The sequence below is a fragment of the Martes martes genome (assembly GCF_963455335.1).
Source record: "Martes martes genome assembly, chromosome: 9".
In the NCBI taxonomy this organism is placed as follows: Eukaryota; Metazoa; Chordata; class Mammalia; order Carnivora; family Mustelidae; genus Martes; species Martes martes.
In genome coordinates, this window is record NC_137896.1 from 22,130,458 (window position 1) to 22,152,471 (window position 22,014).

General features: G+C 51.5%; 1 protein-coding gene across 1 annotated transcript in view; it reads right to left on the minus strand.

Moving 5' to 3' along the window:
• Positions 1-13,996, minus strand: part of EPB41L1 (erythrocyte membrane protein band 4.1 like 1) — a gene marked incomplete at its 5' end in the record, with an annotated part of 53,777 nt that extends 39,781 nt beyond the window's left edge. The window contains 8 exons of the mRNA XM_080813456.1: positions 1,133-1,285; positions 2,394-2,481; positions 4,621-4,839; positions 7,378-7,453; positions 10,296-10,338; positions 10,928-11,032; positions 12,566-12,730; positions 13,817-13,996. Of these exons, the coding sequence (XP_080669582.1) occupies positions 1,133-1,285; positions 2,394-2,481; positions 4,621-4,839; positions 7,378-7,453; positions 10,296-10,338; positions 10,928-11,032; positions 12,566-12,730; positions 13,817-13,996 (1,029 nt within the window). The remainder of the gene's footprint in view (positions 1-1,132; positions 1,286-2,393; positions 2,482-4,620; positions 4,840-7,377; positions 7,454-10,295; positions 10,339-10,927; positions 11,033-12,565; positions 12,731-13,816) is intronic.
• Between the last annotated feature and the right edge of the window lie 8,018 nt (positions 13,997-22,014).

Sequence of the window (22,014 nt, forward strand, 5' to 3'; positions counted from 1 at the left end):
ATAAAGTGGACTGAGCCCTTACTTGGCAACAGGTCCAGTGCTAAGCAGCAGAGCACCATGGTGACCAAGATGGAAGATTCTCAGGGACGGAGAAGGGGTGCTCTGATAATAAATTAGTAAACAAGATCATTTCGGACACTGATAAGGGGACCTGAAGGGAATGAACAGAGAATGCCTGGACAGGTGCGGGGGTCAGGATCTGTCTTAGAAAGGGTGATCGGGGGATGCCCTCTAAACAGGTGATCTCTGGGCAGACATCTGAAGGATGGGGAAGGAGCCAGCTATGTGAGAAGGCAGGGAAGAGAATTTCAGGTAGAGGGAACCTCAAAAGCAAAAGCCAGAGGCAGGAAAGAGCTTGGCTCATCCTGGGAAGTCAGAAGGCTGGAGGGCTGAAGCACAGTGGGCATGGAACAGAGATCCGAGAGAGAGGCAGCTGGCCACACGTGGGGTCTGGACAGTAGCCCATGAGCCAGAGAGCTCTGGAGAGGTCTAAGGCAGGAGTGGGAGTGGGGGATAGTGATCTGATTCCGTCAGACATGATCTGATGGAAGGGACTTTGAAGCTCTCCTTAGCAGTTACGAGAAAAATGGCCTGATATGACAATGGAGGCAGGGGGACCCGGGAAAGGCACCTCGGAGAGAGGCAGGTGAGAGACGGTGGCGGTTGGCGGCTGGGGCAGTGGAGGAAGACAGAAGCAGTTGGTTTGCGTTTCTTCTAGAGGTACAAACCAATGGACTTTCTGATGGGTGAGATGTGGAAGCTGGACACACACGTCTGCATGTGCGGTCGTGTGTTTTGGCATGTGTACGTCCTTGGATACTGCATGTAAACAGATAATGGAAATGGATGGGCAGATAATCGCTGATCTGTGTAACCGGAACATATGTGGTTATCTTTCTATGCGTGCTCCCGTGTGTGTGTCTGTTATATGTGTGGTGCATGTGTGTGGGCCCACAGCTAAGGCGTGAAGTCTATGTAGAGAGCCCCAGAAGAGGAGTGCTCTCCCCTTACCCAGTACCCTAGCAACCCTCTCCATGGAGCCTAAGTAGGAAAAAACCCGGGCTCAGCGGTCAGGATCCCATCCGTTCTAGACAATTCCAGTGAGAAGGAGGGGTTCCCAAGGCAGGCTCACCTCCCCAGGCCGGATCTTGATATAAAAGTTACTTCTCTTATAGGAGATCTTGAGAATCTTGGGCCAGGCGAAGCGGTTGATTCTGAGCCGGTCCCGGTAGATGAGCAGGCCGTTGGCACAGACCCCTAACATGATGTCGATGCCCTCGGAGTCCTGCATGGGAAGACACCCTCGAATGGCAGGCCTGGGGACCACGCCTGCCATGCACCCCGAATCCCTCCCTGAGCTCTGCTTTTGGATGAGCCCTCAGGATCAGGGTCAGAGCCTGTGTACTGGGGAGGACCCCCACCAATCTCACACAGGCATCATTCATTCGTTCATTCTGTCAGCCATTCACCCAGGCCCCAATCTGATCATTCTGTCAATCACTCAATCACTGATTCACCGACAAACATTTAGTGGCGCCTTTGTGGTGCTAGGCCACGGGCTGTGTGCTAAAGACACAGACACAAACTGAAACCTTTGTCCTGATGAATGGATAAAGAAGATGTGGTATTTATATACACGATGGAATGCTACTTGGCCATGAGAAAACATGAAATCTTGTCATTTGCAATGATGTGGATGGAACTGGACGTTATGATACTGAATAAGCCAATTAAGTGAAATAAGTCAGTCAGAGAAAGACAAGTACCAAATGATCTCACTCACATGTGGAATTGAAGAAACAAAACAAAGGATCATAGGAGAAGGGAGGGAAAAATAAAACAAGATGAAACCAGAGAGGGAGACAAACCAGAAGAGACCTTAATCACAGGAGACAGACTGAGGGTTGCTGGAGGGGAGGGGCGTGAGGGGATGGGGACACTGGGTGACGGATATTAAGGAGGGCATGCGATGTGATGAGCACTGGGTGTTATATGAACCACTGACCTCTACCTCCGAAACTAATAATACACTATATGTTAATTGAATTTAAATATAAAAAAACTTGGTTTACAAAATAAATAAATAAGTAAATAAATAAATAAAATTAGATCATGGTAAACAAAAAATAAATAAAGCCTATGTCTCTCTCTCATGATGCTCCCAATCTAGTGGTGGTATAAACAGGTTCATAATATAGTGAATATAGAAACGTTATAAAGATCGTGGGAAGATAAAGTGTTAAGGAACTCTGAGGAGTGAGAAGCAAGAATATGAAAGGCTTCAGGCTAGGGGGAACACAGGGTCTGGCGCACCAAGCCCTCTGAAGCATGAGGGACATGACCCCCCCCACCCCGCCCACAGAGGCCAGGGGGACAGCGGGGCCCAGCAGTACCTTGGCATGGTGTAGGTCTACTCCATACATGGAGAGCTTCTTGGCGTTCTCTAAGAAGTGGATTTCTGCTTCTCCTGGAGTCATGCCCCTAAAGGAAAGAACATGATCATAAGCAGCCACGGAAAAGGCCCAGGCCCAAGTCCCGCTGGCTGAAGGCGGCCACGATCAGAACCTGGGATTCTAGGAAGGCAAACGCTCTGGAGTGGGCATATGGCTAAACTGCTTGCAGTCCTTCCCCTCTGCTGTCAGCCCTCACTTCCAGCCACCCAACCCCCTCCTGGTGCCAAAGCTCGGGTCCAGTCTTGTCTCCTCCGGGCAGTATTCAAGGGATGAGCTGGGAGTCGGAATTTCTGCTTCATTCTGCCACAGAGTTCAATGTGAGTCATCGATTCTGCTTCCCTGTGGCTGTGAAGGCGCTGTGGAAGCCATGGTTCATTACAATCACCCAGGGGCTCCGAAATGATCACCCAAGGAAGACATTTCTCTCAGAATTTTGTATCCGAAACCACTTAATTCCCCCCAGGGAGCTGGTGCGCATTCTCCTTTCTGACAAGAGAGCTACGTAATTCATCACTTTCCTTCTTTGCTGTGGCTGCAGGGGAACTATACATTTTCCATTTAGCCACAGAGAACCTTCAGTGAGCACGGCGTGCTGGCCACTGTTCCAGACACTTCGCGTGCATAACCTCACTGAGTCCTCGTCACAGCTCCGTATGGCTGGTGTTGTCACTGTTCCCACCTTATAGAGAAACCAGCATGGAGAGGCTGAATCACTTGCCTCAGGCCACACACCTATTACGTAGCAGAGTCGGGACTTGAATCCAGATGACCTGGCTCCAGAGTGTGTGCTCCTTCCCAACCTCTTCCCTTCCATCTGGGTCATATCCCCTGGGCCTCGGGGTCCCCTGCTCTGCCCGCCTCCCTGAGCAGCCGTGGGAGATGCCTGGACATTAGGTGTCCATGTGCTTTCAGTCAAAAGAGCTGAACAAGCTAAAGGGATGGCCACCAGCCTTTCTCCACACACACACGGGCTTCTTTCTCTGAGTTCTTAGGACACTTGCAAATCCCTCCCACATCTTGCTACTCATGGCAAGGATGACAGACGGCAGGCAGGCCATCGCTCCCTATTCCCGAGCCTGCTGACACTGCTGACCAGCTGAACAGTTTCAGTGTCCTGCTCACCACAGTATGACAGCAGCCACTGCTAACCCGAGTTGGCGTGCAAGTCTCTGAGAGACACACTTGCCCCTCGGGACCCAGCGTTCCGTCACACCCCAGCAGGCTCTCACCCCTGTACACAACCCCTCCACATCTGGCCCTTGTCCTCGTCTCCAGACACAACCCTCCTCAGGCCTCCCATCCTCATGAGCAATGAGATAATGTCACCAGACCCCCTCCAACAGGCACAGCACTTTACAACTTACGACACACTTTACGTCATTGGTCACATTGTGCTCCCATAATGGCCCTGACTCAGAGTCCAAAGCACTTGAAGGGATCCCAGAGACCATTTAGTTCCAGGGGAGCACCCCACCCCCGGCCCAGGGATGGTGTCAACCTCACAGCAGCATTTGGGAATGGGGTAGGGGGCATTTTTGTGGTTACGATGCCCGACAGGGTGTTAGGGGCATCTACTGCCTGGAGCCTGGGGATGCCAGACACCTTGCACAATGAATTCTCCTGCCCCCAATACCAACAGTTAAGACAGACGGATAATCTAAATCGGTACATATGCCTGTGAAAAATGGAGCTGATAAGTTAAATAGCCAGCCTGACGATGACCCATCGGGTTACTCATCTTCTAACTTCAGGAATAAGGAGCTTTCTGTTGCACAATCAACTCTTCAACTCCTAAGATCACAGAGCAATGATAAATATGTCTCTGTTCCACGTGCCACGTAGCCCCCAACAGCGCTAAGGCATGTTCTATTAGTGCCCACAGTGAACCGATGAGGAAACAAAATGACCCGCCCAGATGGCCCTGGTTAGAAAGTGGCAGAGACAAGAATGTGAACCCTGGCAGCCTGGCGTCAGAGGGTAAACTTTTGAGTTTTATACCAAGACCGAGACAGCTAGTGACTACCATTCCCATCTGATAGAGACCCAGTGGGATGAGATGACTGGCTCTCAGAAGCACCTTCAATCAGGGGCAGAGCCAGGTGGGAGACTTCCAGCCCAGCACCTGGGGCCCTAGCCAATGGCGGAGAAGCCAGGGGACGCCCCTTACCTGTATGTCTTGTGCAGCTCCATGATCCTCTCCTCCAGCTCCCGGGTCTGGTTGGGGGCAAAGCGGAGCTCGCTGACATAGTTGCCCACGTGCTCCTCGGCGTCGTAGTCGCCCAGCTCAGCCTGCACGGCGTAGGAGCCCAGCAGAGCATGTGTGACGAAGGAGCAGGGCAGCCGGCCCGTGATGATGTCTGCCCGCAGCTGCAGGCACAGGTAGTATCTGGAGATAGGGGACAGTGGCCATGGGCACAGGCCCCACTCCCACCCTAGAGGCCCCCAGCACCGTCGCCCACCCATCCATCAGAACCAAACCACCAACACTCAGCTCAGTAGAACAGGAAAGCTCCTAGACACCAGCATTTCAGGCGTTGATAATTTGGGTGTGCCCTAGAAGACGGTTTTTTCCCATGTCACGTGCCTTTCAGCATTTTGTTAATTTCTAACATTTGTTCATTTCATGGAGGGATTTTTTTCTGCTGTGGGAACCTTTGAAATTTCTATCTCATTTTCAAGCTAAGTAGGACTGCTTTGCTGGTTGACCACTTTTTTTTAATGTCATGTATTTTTAATCATACAATTAATTATATTCTTATTGTGGAACAAATGTAAACATTAAAGGTGATTCTAAATTTCCTCTCGATGTCCATTCTCAGCCCTAGTCCCCTCTCCCAGAGGTCACCCCTATTATCCAGGTGGTGTTCTAGACCTTTTTCATCCATGGACATATAGAAATGCATGTGTTTTGATTCGTGGGTGTTTTAAACAGGGACATGGGATCAAAGAGTACATCCGACTCTCCAGCTTGCTCTTTCCACACCCAGGTACTTGCCTAGTGCCCTTCCCACATCAGCACAAATGACCTGACCTCATTCATTTTAACTCTGGCACCACGTTCCACAGCTAGGACAAACCTGGTCACTAACATTCTCTCAAAACTTTTTAATTTTGCCTCCAGCTCTAAGTGAATTGTCTAAAAACAAATTGCTTTAAAAGAAACATCTCCAACCACAAGGATAAGATTTTTTATAACTTTATGCACACTTGGATGATTTTACAATTTTTAGACCCATTTTAAACCATTTTTTGTTGCTTTTTCAGTTACTGCATTAAAAAAAAAGTTTCAGCTCATTCTCAGCCAATAATGCCTCCTTGCATTTTGCCATGTTTCACCATTGTTTCCAATTGCCTATTTCTTTTCCTTTTAAGTGCCTTTTACTCAGTATAATTTTTACTGCTCCATGACATGAAGTTCTGGCAAAAAGTACGTGTGGCCTCAGTGCGTGCTTGGGGCCAAGGCGTAGGCTCAGAATCAGTAGCAGCTGGAACATGGCAGGCGCCCGGTGTGGGCTTAAGGGCAATTCGTTCAAGTCTAAAAATTCGAAAATCACTGCCAAACACCCCGACCAATATTCCACTTCAATCAATTTGTCATTCTGACTAGTTTATTTTGGGCCTGAATATTTTTGACTAAATCAGCTGCTATTACCACCCCATTCCCTGAGGCCACCCATCCTAAGCAGGGCTATTTCCCTCCTATGTCCCTAGAAGCCCAATGCCCAGGGTCTGGCACAAAGAGGAGAGATACCAGTGAGTAAGACCAGAGGGGTGGGGATTAAGCCAGTCTACAGCTCTCAGCCCTCCTGGCAATGAAGTTGAGACCCTGTAGCTGAATCTTGGCTCTAAGGCGACCCTAGGGGTTAGGGCAGGACTAATGAGGCCAAGGCTTCAGATCTGATCTATCCCAGGGACATCTGTATTATCCTCCAAGGCCAGGGTCGGCATCGTGACTATGGCCCTGCAAACAGGCAGCCAACATTCAGGAGGGACCCAACAGGGGAGAGAGGCTGGCTTAGGAGCCCATCCCCTACTGTAGGAGTAACTCCAAGCCCACGTCTTATTGTTGGCGGTGTGTAGGGCCCAGCACATGGATGACACAGCCCCAGATATTATGAAGTGAGACTATCTCTTTGGAAGGGGCTTAGATAAAGGCCTCTTCCTATTCTGATTCCAGAGGCAGGAGGAGCCCCCCAGAAGTTCTCATTCTCGACAATGCTTTGGACCTCCTTCCACTCTTCAAGCCACGTTATTTCCTGGCCCTGAGGCACTGTGAGATTGTACACACAATCCATGTTCATCCCAGCAGCCCAGGCTTGCCTCCATCGGGGTAGGGGGAGGTCACATGTCTAATCTGACCTTTACATGCCTGACAGGTACACAGAGCAGCACATGAGACCAAATTCCTACGTGCAAAGCCATCTGCGCTCTACTCCCTCCTTATCCCCGAAGTCGAAAATGGTGGTCCACTCAGAACATCAGCCTTTAGACGTGTTTGGCTTGTCCCATCCAGAGATGGCCTCCACCATGTTTTTTTAAAAAGTCTGAATTCACTGCCAGCATTTTAAAAGCGTGGATTTTACTCTCAAATCTCTAGCTTCACTTCAACAAGGGGCCCAGTCCCCACGTGGCAGGGATGGCTGGAGCCGAACGGCAATTGTCGAGATGGCGCACGTCCTCTTGAATTTCAACTCCAGTCAATGAAATACTGGCTGGGATGCCTCCCACCTCCGAAGCAGAGGGTCCACTGACTATGGTGTTTGCGCCACTTCCTCCTGCCCTGAGTCACCTTCCTTTGTTGACGCTGTCTGCCTGGCCTGGCCGGGCACCTGAGTCTACAATTGCCAACACGTACTGTCCTACCAGGCCCAGGTGCCCTCATTCCTAGTCACATGGCCAGCACCCCCCGCCCCACAGCCCTCACCTTGTGATGTCTTCTGTCAGCTGGGCAGGGTCAGGGGGGTAGAACTTGACTGTGAAGGCAAAATTCCAGGGGCTGCCTGAGAGGAGGAGACAGGGGAACAATCAGAAAGGCCCCGACACCCCAGTGGACGGCCCGGATGCACCAGCCCATGGGCAAGTCCTCAGGGTTTTCTCGTATCTGTAATTCCGGGACAATCCAGTCAGAAAGCCTGGAATATTATTTCCAGTTGAAAGATAAGGAGACCGAGGCCCAGGCTGAAAGACTTGCGACATAGCAGGGGGAAGGAAGGTGGAAAGAAAGAAAAGCGATGGTGTGTGCCAGGCCGACTGGTCATCACAAACATTCCTTCAGTAACCCCTGCAACAACCCTGTGAGTAAGTCTGATGATTATCCCCATTTTGCAAATGAGGACACTGAGGCCCGGGCTGTAGAGTGTGGTGCTTGACACGAAATAAAGAGTAAAAGAAACGAAGGTATGAGAAATAAAGTATGAAATGATAGTATGAGAAATAAAGGCTGAGGCTTTCCTGGAGACAAACTGCAGGCCAAGAGAAGGATGACCGCAGGAGAGAGAGGAGGCCCTGGGGAAAGGCAACAATCTAGAGCAATGAACAGACCACCCCTGGGGCCCTGCAAGGCCCAGCCAGGGCAGCACCATGATCACGAAGGGCTGGAGGCCATGTGGTCACTACCGTCCTTGTCCCTATGGTCACCACCCCCTTCACCATTCAGCTGTGACGTCTCCAGCACTTACTAAGTGCTGGTCACTTCACTTGCTAGGAACTTGAGGTGTACACGGAAGGGTTTGATCTTCATGATGATCCTGAGGTAAACTTTTCCTTATGCAGATGAAGATTCTGAGGGGGTAAGTCGCCCTCCTGGGATCACTGAGCTAGTCAGTGGTGGAGAATGGGGATGTAACCCCTGGTCATCTGACCCCAGAACCCGGGCTCCTGACCACGGCTGACTACTTAGAAAAAGCAGCGTCAAGGAGAACAATCCCTGTGTCAGGAATAATAGCAGCGGCAGTGGTAATAATAATAATAAATAATATGTACCGGGCACTGCTATGTGCCGGCACCGTTCTAGGTGTTGTGCACAGAATAGCTTGTTAACCCTGCACAACAACCCTAAGGGTGAGTAGTCTTGGAGTCAAGATTGAAACCCAGGCAGTCTGGCTCCCATGTCCGTCTGTCAAGCATCACACCAGACTACCTCAGGAGAGCACCTACTATGTCCCAGGTGCTGTCCCTGGCACTCCCGCCTTGTGAGGCACGAATCACTAGTCTTCTTGCCAATGAGAAGAGCCCAGAGAGGTGCCCCCAGTGCCCTAGGTGACAGGCACCGAGATTTGGGAGGAAAAGTCCCCAGCTCTGAAGCCCAGGACACGGGGTGGTGCCTCCTTCAGGAGGCTGAGGGGCTATCACGAATTAAAGGGCAAACAACGGTGGAGTGCCCAGCAGGCTCAGTCAGGGAAACAAACATGTGACTCGGGACCTCGGGCTGTGGGTTTGAGCCCCACATTGGGTGTAGAGATTACTAAAAAATAAAATCTTAAAAAAAAAAATTTGTTCCATGCGGGCCCCAGAAGGCAGAACAAAGATGAATAGGTAGGAGTCCCAGGGGTAGGGACAGAGACTGTGGCTGTACTGAAAGGGGTAGGCCCGCTCCTCTGGGACTGGAGGTGGCCACATGCAGCAACCATTCACCGCGCCCAGGCTGTGCCACCCAGGGCTGCGGAGATGGGGGACCGACTCCCTGTTCTGGGGAAAGATGCTGAGCTCCAAGGCTTCTGCCGTCTGCTTCTCCTTTCCAAGCTCCCGGTCCTCCTCGAACTGCACACTCGAGCTGCCTGTATGTGCTCCAGTCCTTTCAGGCATGAGAGGAAGGCCTGCCAGCTGGGCTGGGACTCCTAGGGACAGCCTGAAGCCCAGGCCTAGGACCCTGTCAGGCCCAGAGGAGCAGGCTCTGTCTGTGTGCCTGCCTCTTTGTCTTCAACTGACAGGAGCCTACAGGAAGAATCCCTCCAGCCCCTCCCAGAGAGTCAGCTGGCATCCCTGGGCCCAGCTGCCTGCTGTCATGGCAACAGGCTCTGCTTTCCAGCCCCGGGGACCAGGGAGTCCAAGCAGAGCCAAGGGGGAGGGGCTCCCAGTGGAGGCATCTCTGCTTCTAGGCTCCAGGTCTCCACCCACTATAGGCCCCCCTGGCTGAGGCCACCTACCTCCCCCCTTCTGCCATGAGATGCCTGCTCCGCCCCTCACAATATGCCTTTCCTCTCTGGGCCAGAAAGGACAGGTTGTCTCTTCACCCCAGGCCTTGAAAAGAGAGCAGGATGGTGTTGGGAGTCCAGGGCTAACGATCTGGCTCGGCCAATAGTTCACTCTGTGACTTCTGATAAGCAACTGCCTCTCTCTGGGCCTAGAGTCACCCCATCATTAAACACAGAAGATGGCCCAGACCAGGACTAGGCCTTGCTTTCCCTTAACATGTTAACTCCTATCCGTGGACAGTGGTCTGCAGCGCTGTGCGGATGAGGCTTCTGAGCTGGGTCAAGGGTCACCAATCACAGAAGTCTACACCCACCCTGGACAGGAAGAAGGCTGCTTGCAGGCCATCAATTTGTCCCCTTGTCCTAGATGATTCTTCAGGTCCCGTCCAGAGCTGTGATCTGAAGGCAGTTACAATTCCCAGGCTAACCTGCTCTGTGACTCTAGATGGTTACTTCTCTTGTCCCTGCTTCCGGTTTTCATTTATAAAACAATGTCCTGCCTTCCCCCAAGATCTGCTGTGCAGAGCAAATGAACTCACGGGTCTGAATGCACTTCCCCAAGGGAGAAGGAAACAGCACAACCGGGCCATGCAGCCTGGAGGTCCCACCCTCCCTTGCACAACATTCCCAACCACAACCGGCCACTCACTCCGGATCTGCTTCTTGATTTCCTTGGAGGGGTCCAGCCAGTTCTGAAAGAGAAGACAGGGTTCTTTAGAGGGAAGATGGAGGAGAGGGCCAGATAGGGCTACGAGACAGAGACATCCAGCAATAGCCTGTCAACAGCCCCAGGCAGGGAACACCCTTCTCAGGCTAAGCTGTCTGGGCCCTCTGGAACTGGGAGGGGAGGGAATGAGGCTGGGATTCACCACAGGGCTTGGGCCCCTGGGCCCCGAGTCTGGCACTGCCCTGAGGTAGCGGAGTAGGCAACTGTGGGACCGGTGGGAAAGAGGAAACCCAGACAGGGGCCTCCCGAGGGTGGAAAAGAGGCGCTGGAGTAAGTGTCTCATCCCCCCAGGAAGTCAGGCCCCGGCTCTCCAGGCACCCATCTGGGGAGTGACTGGCAGGTCCCCAAGAAAGGGCTAGGTGGGAGGGGTAGAGACAGAGAACCGAGACAGACTGGGCTAGATGAGTCTTGGCTATGTGCAAACAGAAGGAGCCTAATGAGGATCTGAGGACTGACAGAAAGCACAGCGTGTGGTCAGGACTAGGGAGGCCTAAGACAAGAGGTGTCCCCGACAGCAGGCGTCCCCTGCCAACCCTGCCCCCCAGCACAGATACCTTCTGGCTGTCGGCGTCACAGAAGGTCAGGCCGAAGTAGTCCTTCTCCAGGAGGTTGAGGTGCTCACAGACCAGGTCAAATAGCACCTGGCCCCGGCCATGTTTCTGAAGAGGGGAGCAGAGAGGCTGTGAGGCTGGGACACACCTGGGGGGGGGGGCAGGGAGACTCCACCAGGACCTTTGAAACCCCTAAGAGTCTCCCAGTGTCTACAGGGGATCTCAGCCCTCCTGCCACCTACCTCTCCGAGTCCTACCAGATCCTGGGTGACACTAAAGCCCAGTTCACCAACTACCCTCTGCCCAGCCCTGCTGGAGCCCTCCTAGACCTTAGACCTGCTCTGGGGGAGTTCGGGTGGTGGGTAATTGATTCCCCTTCCTTCACAGAGATTAAGGAGGTTAACTCTGACTCAGGGAAAAGAAAACCACAAGTCTAAGTTCAGGTGTAAGAGGGAGAGAAAAGCCACCTGAAATATGAGGGATATGGACAGGGGACAGAGGAGGGCTCAGGACTCAGGGTCACAGTGTGATGCTCTCCCCTGGCCCTCCCCTGACACAAAGACTGAGTGAAATCCAGGGCTGCCCAGGTGGGAGTGGCACTCCGGGCTGGGCTGCCCTGGATTTCACTCAGTCTTGCCTAGGAGTAGGCAAGATGTTCACCTTGAAATCCTTCTATAGAACCCCAAAAATTTAAAAACAAAACAAAACAACAACAACAACAAACGCAAACCAACCCTGCAGAGAAGAGAGACTCAACCTGCCAGGTCCTAGAAACAAGTCATATCCTGGAAGACCAGGCTGGGGCACCAGGGAGAGAGAGAGGTCGTTCCCAGAACTCTCAGGGAAGGCCACCCTCTGGACCCTTCCATACACTTGGAGAGGGCCAGGAATGGTGCCCAGACCAGGTTGGACCCTCTAAGGGGATGAGGGAGAGCTCAGGACTAGGGTGGGAGTCCGAGCCTATATAGGAAAGGGAGACAGCAAATGTGGGGCCGGGAGGGCTGACCCTCTGGGGCTGACCCCAGACAGGAGGTGTCTGACCTCACTACCCATGGATCGTGCCACAGGATTTCCACGTGGCCTGGGTGACAGAGTCCTTCCAATGGGAAAGTGTCCACCTGTGGCTGGGCAGAGGGTAGATCCGTCTATGTCTGGGGGACCCCATACCATGGGAGCCTCAAGTGACCAGTTTGTCCACTGCCCTGGACAGGGACATTCATAAGGGAAGACCCCTTCCTCTGCTCAATAAAAACATAAAAACAATTTGAGTTGAAACACCAGAGTCTGCTAGGTGAGACTGAAGGGCCCAGCCTGTAAGGCCTACCGGGCTAGATATCAGCCCTTGGATCATGACTCCTTGCCAAGGTACAGCCCGCCCCCCAGAGAAACCTTTTCCTGGCGCCAACCCTGTGCCTCATCTAATTCCATTTGCAATCGTAACAGCCCTCTCCGGGCCTCGGGGCCACCATCTGTACAAAGGAGGGCCGGCCAGGTCATCGCTCCAGGATGCCGTGGTCAATCCAGGCCTCTATGAAGAATGGACGCTCTCTGGCTCGGCCCAGGCTGAGAGCACACAGAAGCCTGTGCTGGCTCAGGGGCCAGTCGGCTGGGGGCCGGGCCCGCGGTGGGGGTGCTCCCTACCTCCACCTCACACTCGTACTCAGAGGCATCAAGCAGAGTGACTCGGCAGACGGCACTCTTATACTTCTTGGCAATCTTCTGGGGTGATTTCTGGGCTCTACTGGGCGTGGTCCTCTCCGACAGGCCATCAGCCTCCCCATAGCCCTTCTCCTCCATGTCTAGGTTCTGTAGGTCCAATAGGGGAAAAGTCTGGTCAGTGAGCTTGAGACCACAGCCTTTCATCCACGTGAAGACACAGTAAGGATGCAGCAGCCGGGGCTAAGATGGTCTCCAAAATGAGAGCCACCGCCCTCCACGACCTCCAGGGTGACCAGCGTCTATGGTTGGTATACACAGGAGGAGAAGCAGAGTTTCCGTGGGCAACAGGGTGGGCTCGTGGAAGGGGTCACTTTTTCAGGGGGGCAGCCTTGGCAGGCGGGAAGCACCCCACAGAACCAGAGCTGCCCTGGCTCCCTAAAGTAGCGTGTCAGCTATCAGAGTTTCCATCTGGTCTCGCCCTTATCGGTCTGTCACGGCTCCAGCATGAGGCTGAGAACTCGTGGCCTGATCTCACGGAGGGAAGGGAGGTCAGAGCCCTGCCAGCTATTCCTAACTGCCATCAATGCCCTCGATGACCTTGGCCAAGTCCTTGACCTCTGGGCCTGTCCTGAACGAAGGGAGGTGTGAATTGAATGGTTAGATGATTCGGCAAGTCCCTGGTCCCTTTAGGGGGATGCATTTTGCTCTGGGGTCATCCTGGGCTTGCCAGGCTAGAATGGACAGGTTCGGGGTAGGAATAATGTGGAAAGAACCAGGTTTTGGTATTCAGATCTAGATTTTATGTCTGTCTGTCACTGTATAACAATGTGACTTTGGGTAACTCACTTCATCTGCTGAGCCACTGTTTCCCCAAGTGTAAAATGGAGAAATTAATACCACTCTCTCAGGGGCGCCTGGCTGGCTCAGTCAGCAGAGCATGGGACTCTTGATTTCAGGGTCATGAGTTCAAGACCCATGTTAGGAATAGTGCTAACTTAATTAAAATATAAATATATATGTATGTGTGTACATGTGTGTATATGTATGTATATATATATCACTCTCTGTAGGTTTGGGAGAATTAAATATAAAAGTGACCACAACACCGCCAGCACAGAGCTCAGCATGTAACAGATCAGTAATTAATCTGTTTCTGGCTTCCCCCCACTCTGAGAACTGGCCCTGGATGACGGCTGGGCAGGGAGAGGGATGTCCAGGCTCTTAGACACACACCTGTCCAGCAGGCCGCGTGTCCTGCTGGGGCGGGTGCTTCTCATTGGAGTTGGCCTCCGGGTGGCCGCTGTGGCCTGCTGGGGTCACAGGGGTGGTCGCAGTGGCGGCTGCCTCGGGCTGCTGTGGGGCCTCCTCCTGAGCCTTCTTCACCTCAGAATCGGGGCCTGTCTCTGTTGTCATGGTGACCAGCACGCCTGCGTTAGCATGAAGGAGAGCACGTGACACGGGAAAGGGGCAGTGATGGTGTGACAGGACAGAGCGAAGGGGACAGGAACCACACGCAGAGAGAGCCAGATGGATCCAAATGGACAAAGAGCCATGGAGAGAGGAAGGAGGGAGGGAGGGAAAGAGGAAGTGGGGGTGGGGAGAGAGAGCAGAAGTCAGGGGTTACAGGGGCAGCCGAAGTCACAGACCCCCCCTCCCACTCTTGTGACCACAGAGTTCTTAGGGCCTCCTCCAGTCTCTCGGCCCAGTCCTGGAATGGGGCCCCTCCTCGGGACAATGAGAGGCTCTCCAGGGAGCCCCACTCTGCCAGGAGCACAAAGGATAGTCAGTGACCCGCTCTGGGCAGGCCCTCAGCCTGGCTGTCTCTCCAACCCCAGCCCCGGGCACACAGTAGCCGCTCCATAAACGCTGGATAAACTCAACTCAATCAAAAGAGCCCTGGGCTTCGGGCCCTTCGGGCCCTGACTCTGAGCAAGGGTCTTCACGCCCCAAGCCCACACCGCTACCGCCACAGGGATGTTGAGAGAATGGATCTGTAGGGATAAGACAGGAGGACATTATTTAAAACGCACAGAATCCGGATGAGGTAAGTCAGGAGACCTGGACACAGGCCCTGGGTCCGCCGCACACAGAGCAGTCACTTCCCGCACTAGGATTCACCCAAAAAGCACAGGACTTAGAGAAATAATCTCTGGGACAGGCGACTCTTACCCTTCTCCCCTTGGAGCAGGAAATGAGATTTCAGAGAATCGGGGCCCTAGTGCCCAGCCATTCTGCTGGCATAAGCAAACTGCAAGGAGAGGAAAGGAGGAAGAATGGCGTGGCCCCGCTTTTATATTTAACAAAGCAACAACCTCAACGATACCTCTTGGTGCTGATACACGTGTGCTGAAAGATCTGAACGGACACTGACCAAACTGTTAAGACAGGTTCATAACTGAGAACTGGTTAGAGGATAAAGAGGGAGATCCATGGGGTAGGCGAAGAAAGGCAACTTCATTTTTTACTTCATAGGCTTCGTAATTACTTCTTTAATTTTAAATACATATAACTGACAAACTGGGTTGTTGTTTTTTTTTTTTAAGGGGGCAAAATCACCTATTCCTGACCCTGGTCAGAGTGGATCCTCAAAATAAATAAATAAATAGAAAAATAGACAAATAAATAAGTTTGGAGCTAAAACGTGAGGAAAAGGGAAATGGGCAGGAACCCTCACCCCCGAGCCTAGAGCCTCCCTCTAAATCCATTACATTAAATAAGAAAGATCCAGACTAGACATGGCAGGTCTGTTTCCAAAGCTATTCACCATGGGAGGCCTCTACTGAGCAAACAGACAGACGGACATTGGCTCTGCCATGCGCTACACATGTGCTCCAAACCCTTACCCTCCACTCCCGTCTCCTTCAGTTTCTCTCCCAGCATTCCAGGGGGCACCAGCCCAGCCCCAAGCGAAGGGCACTGGCCAGAAAGCCGGGGCCCCTGAGGGCCCTGCTAGGCCACACAAGAGCTGACCCGAACAGGTCACACTTTGCAAGCCAGAGCTCCTAGCACAAATGAAAGGGCTTGTTGTTACTGACGCTGCTATTAAGAAGTAAGATGAGGAGGAAGGGAGGGCCTTGGTCACATGGCCTCTTCCCCACCCAGAAATGCTTTCCACTCAAGTCATTACCTCGGACTTTATGGTTCAACTTAAAGCCGTAGTTAAATAAAGGCTCACTGTCACTTACGTGACACCAGATGTCAACTCTGTACCAGGACACAAAGCACTAGAAGCAGCTCCAGGGGAGGTCACGGCCTCACAGGGAACGAGGGAGACCTGTCTGCCTGGACCTGGATCTCTCCGAGGCCTGGACCTGAGAATATCAGCCATCATACGAGATAAGGTCTCTAAGAAGAATCCTTAAAATAAATGCCCACTTAATTTTGCTTTAAAAAAAATTTAGAAAGGATCCAGACTACTCTGTAGGTGTCCTGCTGTGAAAAGCAGTTTCCACGTGACCGTCATGGGCCCAGGCGGCCCAGAGGCTCTGACGCGGGTGCTCTCCCCTCCGCTTCCATCTCGTGTCAGCCCCTATTTTCTGATGAACCTTCCCCAGACCCGCATCCAACAGCCAGAACAGCAACTGTAAATAAACACCCCGATTCTGGGGTGCCTGGGTGGCTCAGTGGGTTAAGGCCTCTGCCTTCGGCTCAGGTCATGATCCCGGGGTCCTGGGATCGAGCCCCACATCGGGCTCTCTGCTCCGTGGAGAGCCTGCTTCCTCCTCTCTCTCCCTGCCTGCCTCTCTTGCCTACTTGTAATCTGTCTGTCAAGTGAACAAATAAAATCTTAAAAAAAAAAAAAAAACAAACCCGATTCTTCCCCTGCCCAGATCTCCAGTAGAGCCTGCAGGCAGGGAATCGACCCCAGCTGGAAGTGCTTTGAGATCATTCAATCTCTTCTCTTCTAGGTGAGATGAGGAGAGCAAAGAGACTTGAGTGACCGTCCTTTCCTCAGACAGACCTTCCCTGGCCCTTCCCGCCCACTCTCCTCACCCAGCCTCCCACTCCCCAGACCCTGGCACTGGGGCCATGAAGCTTCCCACCTCACTTTGCTGCCCCTAGCAAACTTGAACAGAACCATCTGGATGGAGAAAGTACTCAGGACCAGGCTGGAAGCCAAAGAGGCGGCCCACGCCACCAACGAACCCCACGACCAGGGCCTGGTGACAGAAATAAGGGCTCATCCTCTCTATAGCGTCAAAAAAGATGACGTAAAAGAAATATCTGAATGAAAAGCTCCACACACAACAGCTTGTGCAGACCAACCTTACTTTGATTAATACATACACACGGATACAGAATATTTAACAAAGTATTAATTGTGTTTGTTCCTAGATGGCACGAATACAGGTTATTCTTTCTTCTGTTCCACTGTGGTTCTCAATTTTTCTACGATACCTGGAGATTTCTTGATTTTAAAAAAATGAGAGATTAAAAAATAAAATCTTCCAATGCAAGGGGCTTCGTGTGACAGGATGAGGAGGTAAAGTCTGATTAAACTTAAAATTTTTATGGATTTATTTTTTTTTAAAGATTTTTTTATTTATTTGACAGAGATCACAAGTAGGCAGAGAGGCAGGCAGAGAGAGAGGAAGGGAAGCAGGCTCCCCGCTGAGCAGAGAGCCCGATGCGGGGCTCGATCCCAGGACCCCGGGATCATGACCTGAGCCAAAGGCAGAGGCCTTAACCCACTGAGCCACCCAGGTGCCCCTGGACTTATTTTTTTTAAAGAAGTATTTATTTATTTCTAGAGAAAGTGCATGCATGCTAGAATGAGCATGGGGGGAGGGGCAGAGGGTGAGGGAGAGAGAATCTTTAGCAGACTTCCTACTGCGCACAGAGCCTGACATGGGCTCAATTTCATGACCCCAAGACCATGACCTGAGCCGAAATCAAGAGTTACATGCCTAACTGAATGTGCCACCCAGGTACCCCCCAAAATTTTTTATGAATTTAAAAGAAAAATAACATCATTATTATTTTTTTAAACCTATGATGAGATCCTTCTTGATTTCACAAGTCCAGGGATAACAGTATGGTCTCTCTCGGCCACTGAGAGCAAGCGAAGAGCCTGGCCTTGGGTTCTGCCACAGCCAGTCGCATGGGCACAGTTCTGCCCGGGCCCAGGCCAGCAGAGACTGAGGGAGCCGGATGGGCAGCCTGGCCGGCTGGGCACTGGGGGTACCCTAGGGGAAGCACGTGTGGCTGGTTCTTTGGAGCTCACTGCAACACGGGGAGATGATGCTCCCCCAGAAAATGGTTAAACACCCAGGCAGGATGCAATTTCGATTTGTCATTGGATGTTTTAGCCTCTAGAAGATTCTGGGGAGTTGGCGATCAGGAGTACAACCCAGAGTACCCAAAGGAGGGCTCATAGGGTAGGGAGTGGGGAAGGGGGGTGAGGACGAGTTAAAATTTGCCAAAAGGGGGAATTCAGATATGGCAGACAGGGCATTTGGGCTGAGTCACCGTGGGGGCAAATGTCTAGAGATGGGAACAAGGAGGCCTGCGCAGAGGACAGACAGGAGGCCTTGACATCCTGATACCTCAGAACAAGAAGCCTATAAAGGTGAGCTCCAAACGGCCTGGCAGGTTGAACAGGTTGGAGTGAACTGGGGGTGGAGGAGGTCGCCTTGGAAGAGTCACAAAAGTTACTTTGCTAGAAAGGGCAAGACTCACATCCCGGAGTGCTGCTGGGGGCCAGGCCTACGGTCAGGGATTTGACACCGGCCTCTCATGGACTCTTCACAGGGGTACCAGGGCAGGGGGGGGTGCAGACCTAGGCCAGGCAGACCCAGACCCAAAGCCTGGCGCCCCCAACTGGCTCACTCTGTAACCATGGGCAAGTGACTTCAATGCTGTGAGCCTCAGTCACCTTGTCTATAAAATGGAGATACTCCCCCCTCCCTCTGAGCGTGGTGGTAGAGGTTCAGGACCATAACCTAGAGAGAGCACTTAACATGGTATGCACCCAATAAAACGACGCTGAGAGGGTCTATAATTACAAACAGTACCGAGAAGCTGCAGCGGGGAGTGGTCTGAGAAGCAGGAGTTCAGAAGCGCCAGCCCAGAACGCATGGAGAAGATGTTCCAGGAGCCAGAGGCCAGCAAGGCCAGACGGATGGCGCGGACATATGAAAACCCCAATGCACAGGATTCGGAAAGAGAAAGGTCAGCCAGAGAAGTAAATGTGGACGGCGCCCACACCAGCCCTGTCAGGTCTGTGTGGCAGAGGCCAGTCCAGAAGGCTGTCGGCAGCTGATGCTCTTTAGCTGCGCGAGCTCTGGCTGGCTCCCCTGGCTTGCCCTCCAGGGGCCCCGTGGCTTGCCGTCTGGACGTCCTGCTGCAAGAGAATGTCCTCGCCCGGGCGACACAATATTCACTTGGCCTGTCACTGCACCAACTCATTAAAAATGAATCAGCTGGTTTATACATCAGGCCCTTTGGCCAGGGTTAGCATGAGTCAGCATCTCTGAATCCAGGACCTTGGCTTCTTTCTTTTTCTCCATCCCACAGCCACTGCACAGGTCCCAGCCACAGTCAGACCATGCCCACACGGCCACCCGGCCTCCTTCATGGAGTCTCTGGGGCTACCCGTGGATTTTTCCAAAACTCCAAACGGATGCTTTCTTTGTTTTTTGTAATTCAACTATAGTCAGCACACAATGCTAGGTTAATTTCCATCATACAGCACAGTGAATGGACAAGTCTACACCTCACGACACCCAGTATAGCTACCATCAGTCACCAAATGACACTATCATGGTACCCGTGACACCTTCCCTGTGCTGTCCATTTCCTCAGATGCCCTCCTTAAAGCCTTCAATGACTTACCATCAAAATAAAACACAAACTCCTCACCAAAGTTAAAGGTCCCTGCTTAGGGCCGTGGCATCAGCTCCCACCATCACTGTGAGCCTGGCTGATTGGCTCTCCTTCTGCCTTCCAGTGCATCAGGCCTACCCCTGGCATAGGGCTTTGCCCTAATGGTCCCTCTGGGTGGACAGGGGCTTGTCCCATCTCTTGACATGGCAGCTCTCGCCCTTTACACCTCAATCCAGTGCCCCTTGACCCCTCCGCCCAAAGTGGGTCTTTCTTCTGGGGTGCCTTAGTGGCTCAGTTGGGTCAGTGTCCAACTCTCCATTTTGGCTCTGGTCATGATCTCAAGGTCATGAGATTGAGCCCCGCGTTAGGCTCCACGCTCAGAGTAGAGTCTGGTTCAGATTCTCTCTCCCTTCTCCCTCTGCCCCTCCCCCTGCTCTTGCACTCTCTCTAAATAAATAAACAGAATCTTTCAAAACAAATAAATAAGTAAAATGGGTCCCCCCCCCTTCTTTTTCTGGTGACAGCATGCTGGGCTTTGGATTTGGTTTGGTTTGGTTTTTGCCATTTTAACCATTTTTAAGTGTAACTATTCCATGATGTTAATTACATTCGTGCAACAATACCCACTGTCTATTTTCTAAATTTTTCATTACCCCAAACAGAAACTCTGTACCCATTAAGCAACCATGCTGGGTTTTTTTTTTTTTTTCATAGTAACTATCACATAATTCGTTTTACTTATTTATTTCCATTACTCTGAAATAGAAACTCCATAAAGACCAAATGTTAGCCATCTCAACTGCCATTATCCCCAGGACTTAGGGCAATTCTTGATAAATACCCACAAAGCTAACATTCATAGAGTCTACTATTTGCCCAGCACTGGTCTAAGCACTTTACGTCAATTAAACCATTTAACCTTCACAATAACCTAGAATAGGTACTTTTATTATCTCTGTTTTGTAAAAGAAGGATTTGGAGCACTGAGAAGTTAAGGAACTTGCCTAAGATCATACACCAGTGCATAACAGTGCCAAAATTCAAACCCAGGGGGTCTGGTGTCAGGAGGATAGGTGGATGGACAAACGGACAAACACATGCATGATGGGTGAATGAAACACCAATGAGACACGAGTTTTAAGTGCACTCAGCTGGGGACAGAGACCTGGGCTGCATTCACCTCGGGAGCCCTTCTGGCTACCAGCCAGCCAGTCTGTCCTGATGACTTATCAGACCTTAAGCACCTGACTTTTCCATCCAAACTCCTGATATTATCACCCTTATTTTACTGGTGAGACACACAAACCAAAAGAGGCATGCTGATCCGCCCAAGGTCATAAGGCTGTGTTAAGTCTCTCCGACTCCAAAGTCCACCCCACTATAGGGCATTTCAGCAGTCTCAGAGGGTGGGGGTGGGAAGGCTGTATGAATTTCTCCAAGGGGGGAGGCTGGCTGAGGGAAAACTTCCAAGATTGAAAGGCAAATACACTAGGAAGAATGGAATTCAGAATAGGGACCACTGGGGGGTGGCTCAGTCAGTTAGGCGTCTGACTCTGGATTTCAGCTCAGGTCAGGATCTCAGGGTCATGAGGTTAAGTCCCAGGTCAGGCTCCATGCCCAGCTTAAGATTCTCTCTTCCTCCCCCTCTATCCATCCCCACCTGCTATCTACACTCTCTCAAAAAAAAAAAAAAAGAAAAAGAAAAAAAAAGTCAGGACCAAAGTGTCTTGCTTCAGTTTTGCCACCTCCTAACTGATGGGCCTTGGGCAAGTCACTTCCCCATTCTGAGCAATGGCTTCCTCATCTGCCCAACAGGGATGAGAGCCCCTATCCTGTCACTTCAGGGCAGGGCCATGTAGATAAAGGACATCACAGAGAATGGGCTAACTTTGAGATACAAAAAGTGAAGTCATAAACCTTAAGAGACTCTTAATCAAGAAACAAACTGAGGGTTGCTGGAGCGCAGGGCGGGTGGAGGGATGGGGTAACTGGGTGATGGACATTGGGAAGGGTATGTGTTGTAATGAGCACTGGGTATTATATAAAACTGATGAATCACAGACCTGTACCCCTTAAACAAATAATATATTATATGTTAATTAATTGAATTTAAATTTAAAAAATAAATTAAAAAAAAAAGTTGAAGTCATATAATTTAGGGACAGTATATTCCAGATCCTTGTGTATACCAGAAGCATGTCTTTGTAAGCATATACACAGCAGTGGGACAACATGAGGGCACACACAGCCCTGTGTGTCCATGGTCATGATAATGGCTCCCAAGCCAGTAAGGCTCTCTTCTAAATCTTGCACACTGGCAACTTTTACCCAGGCCTTCTTGGGAATTCTGAACCAGGGAGGAACTAATAGAAGGAAGGAACAAAGAGAGAGAGAGAGAAATGGACAGGATGTGGAAGACATCAAGAGAACGCCAGGCAGCAAGTGAGACTCTTCTGTTTTCAATAACCACAGTTACCAAGTTAACTCTTCTTTCTTTTCGTGAAATCGAGGGGCACATCTCCCCCATCCCCATCCAAACACATCTCCTGGGCTGTCAGTCTCCATTTGTACCTCCAGATTCATGCCCTGTTCAAAGAACCAGGAGG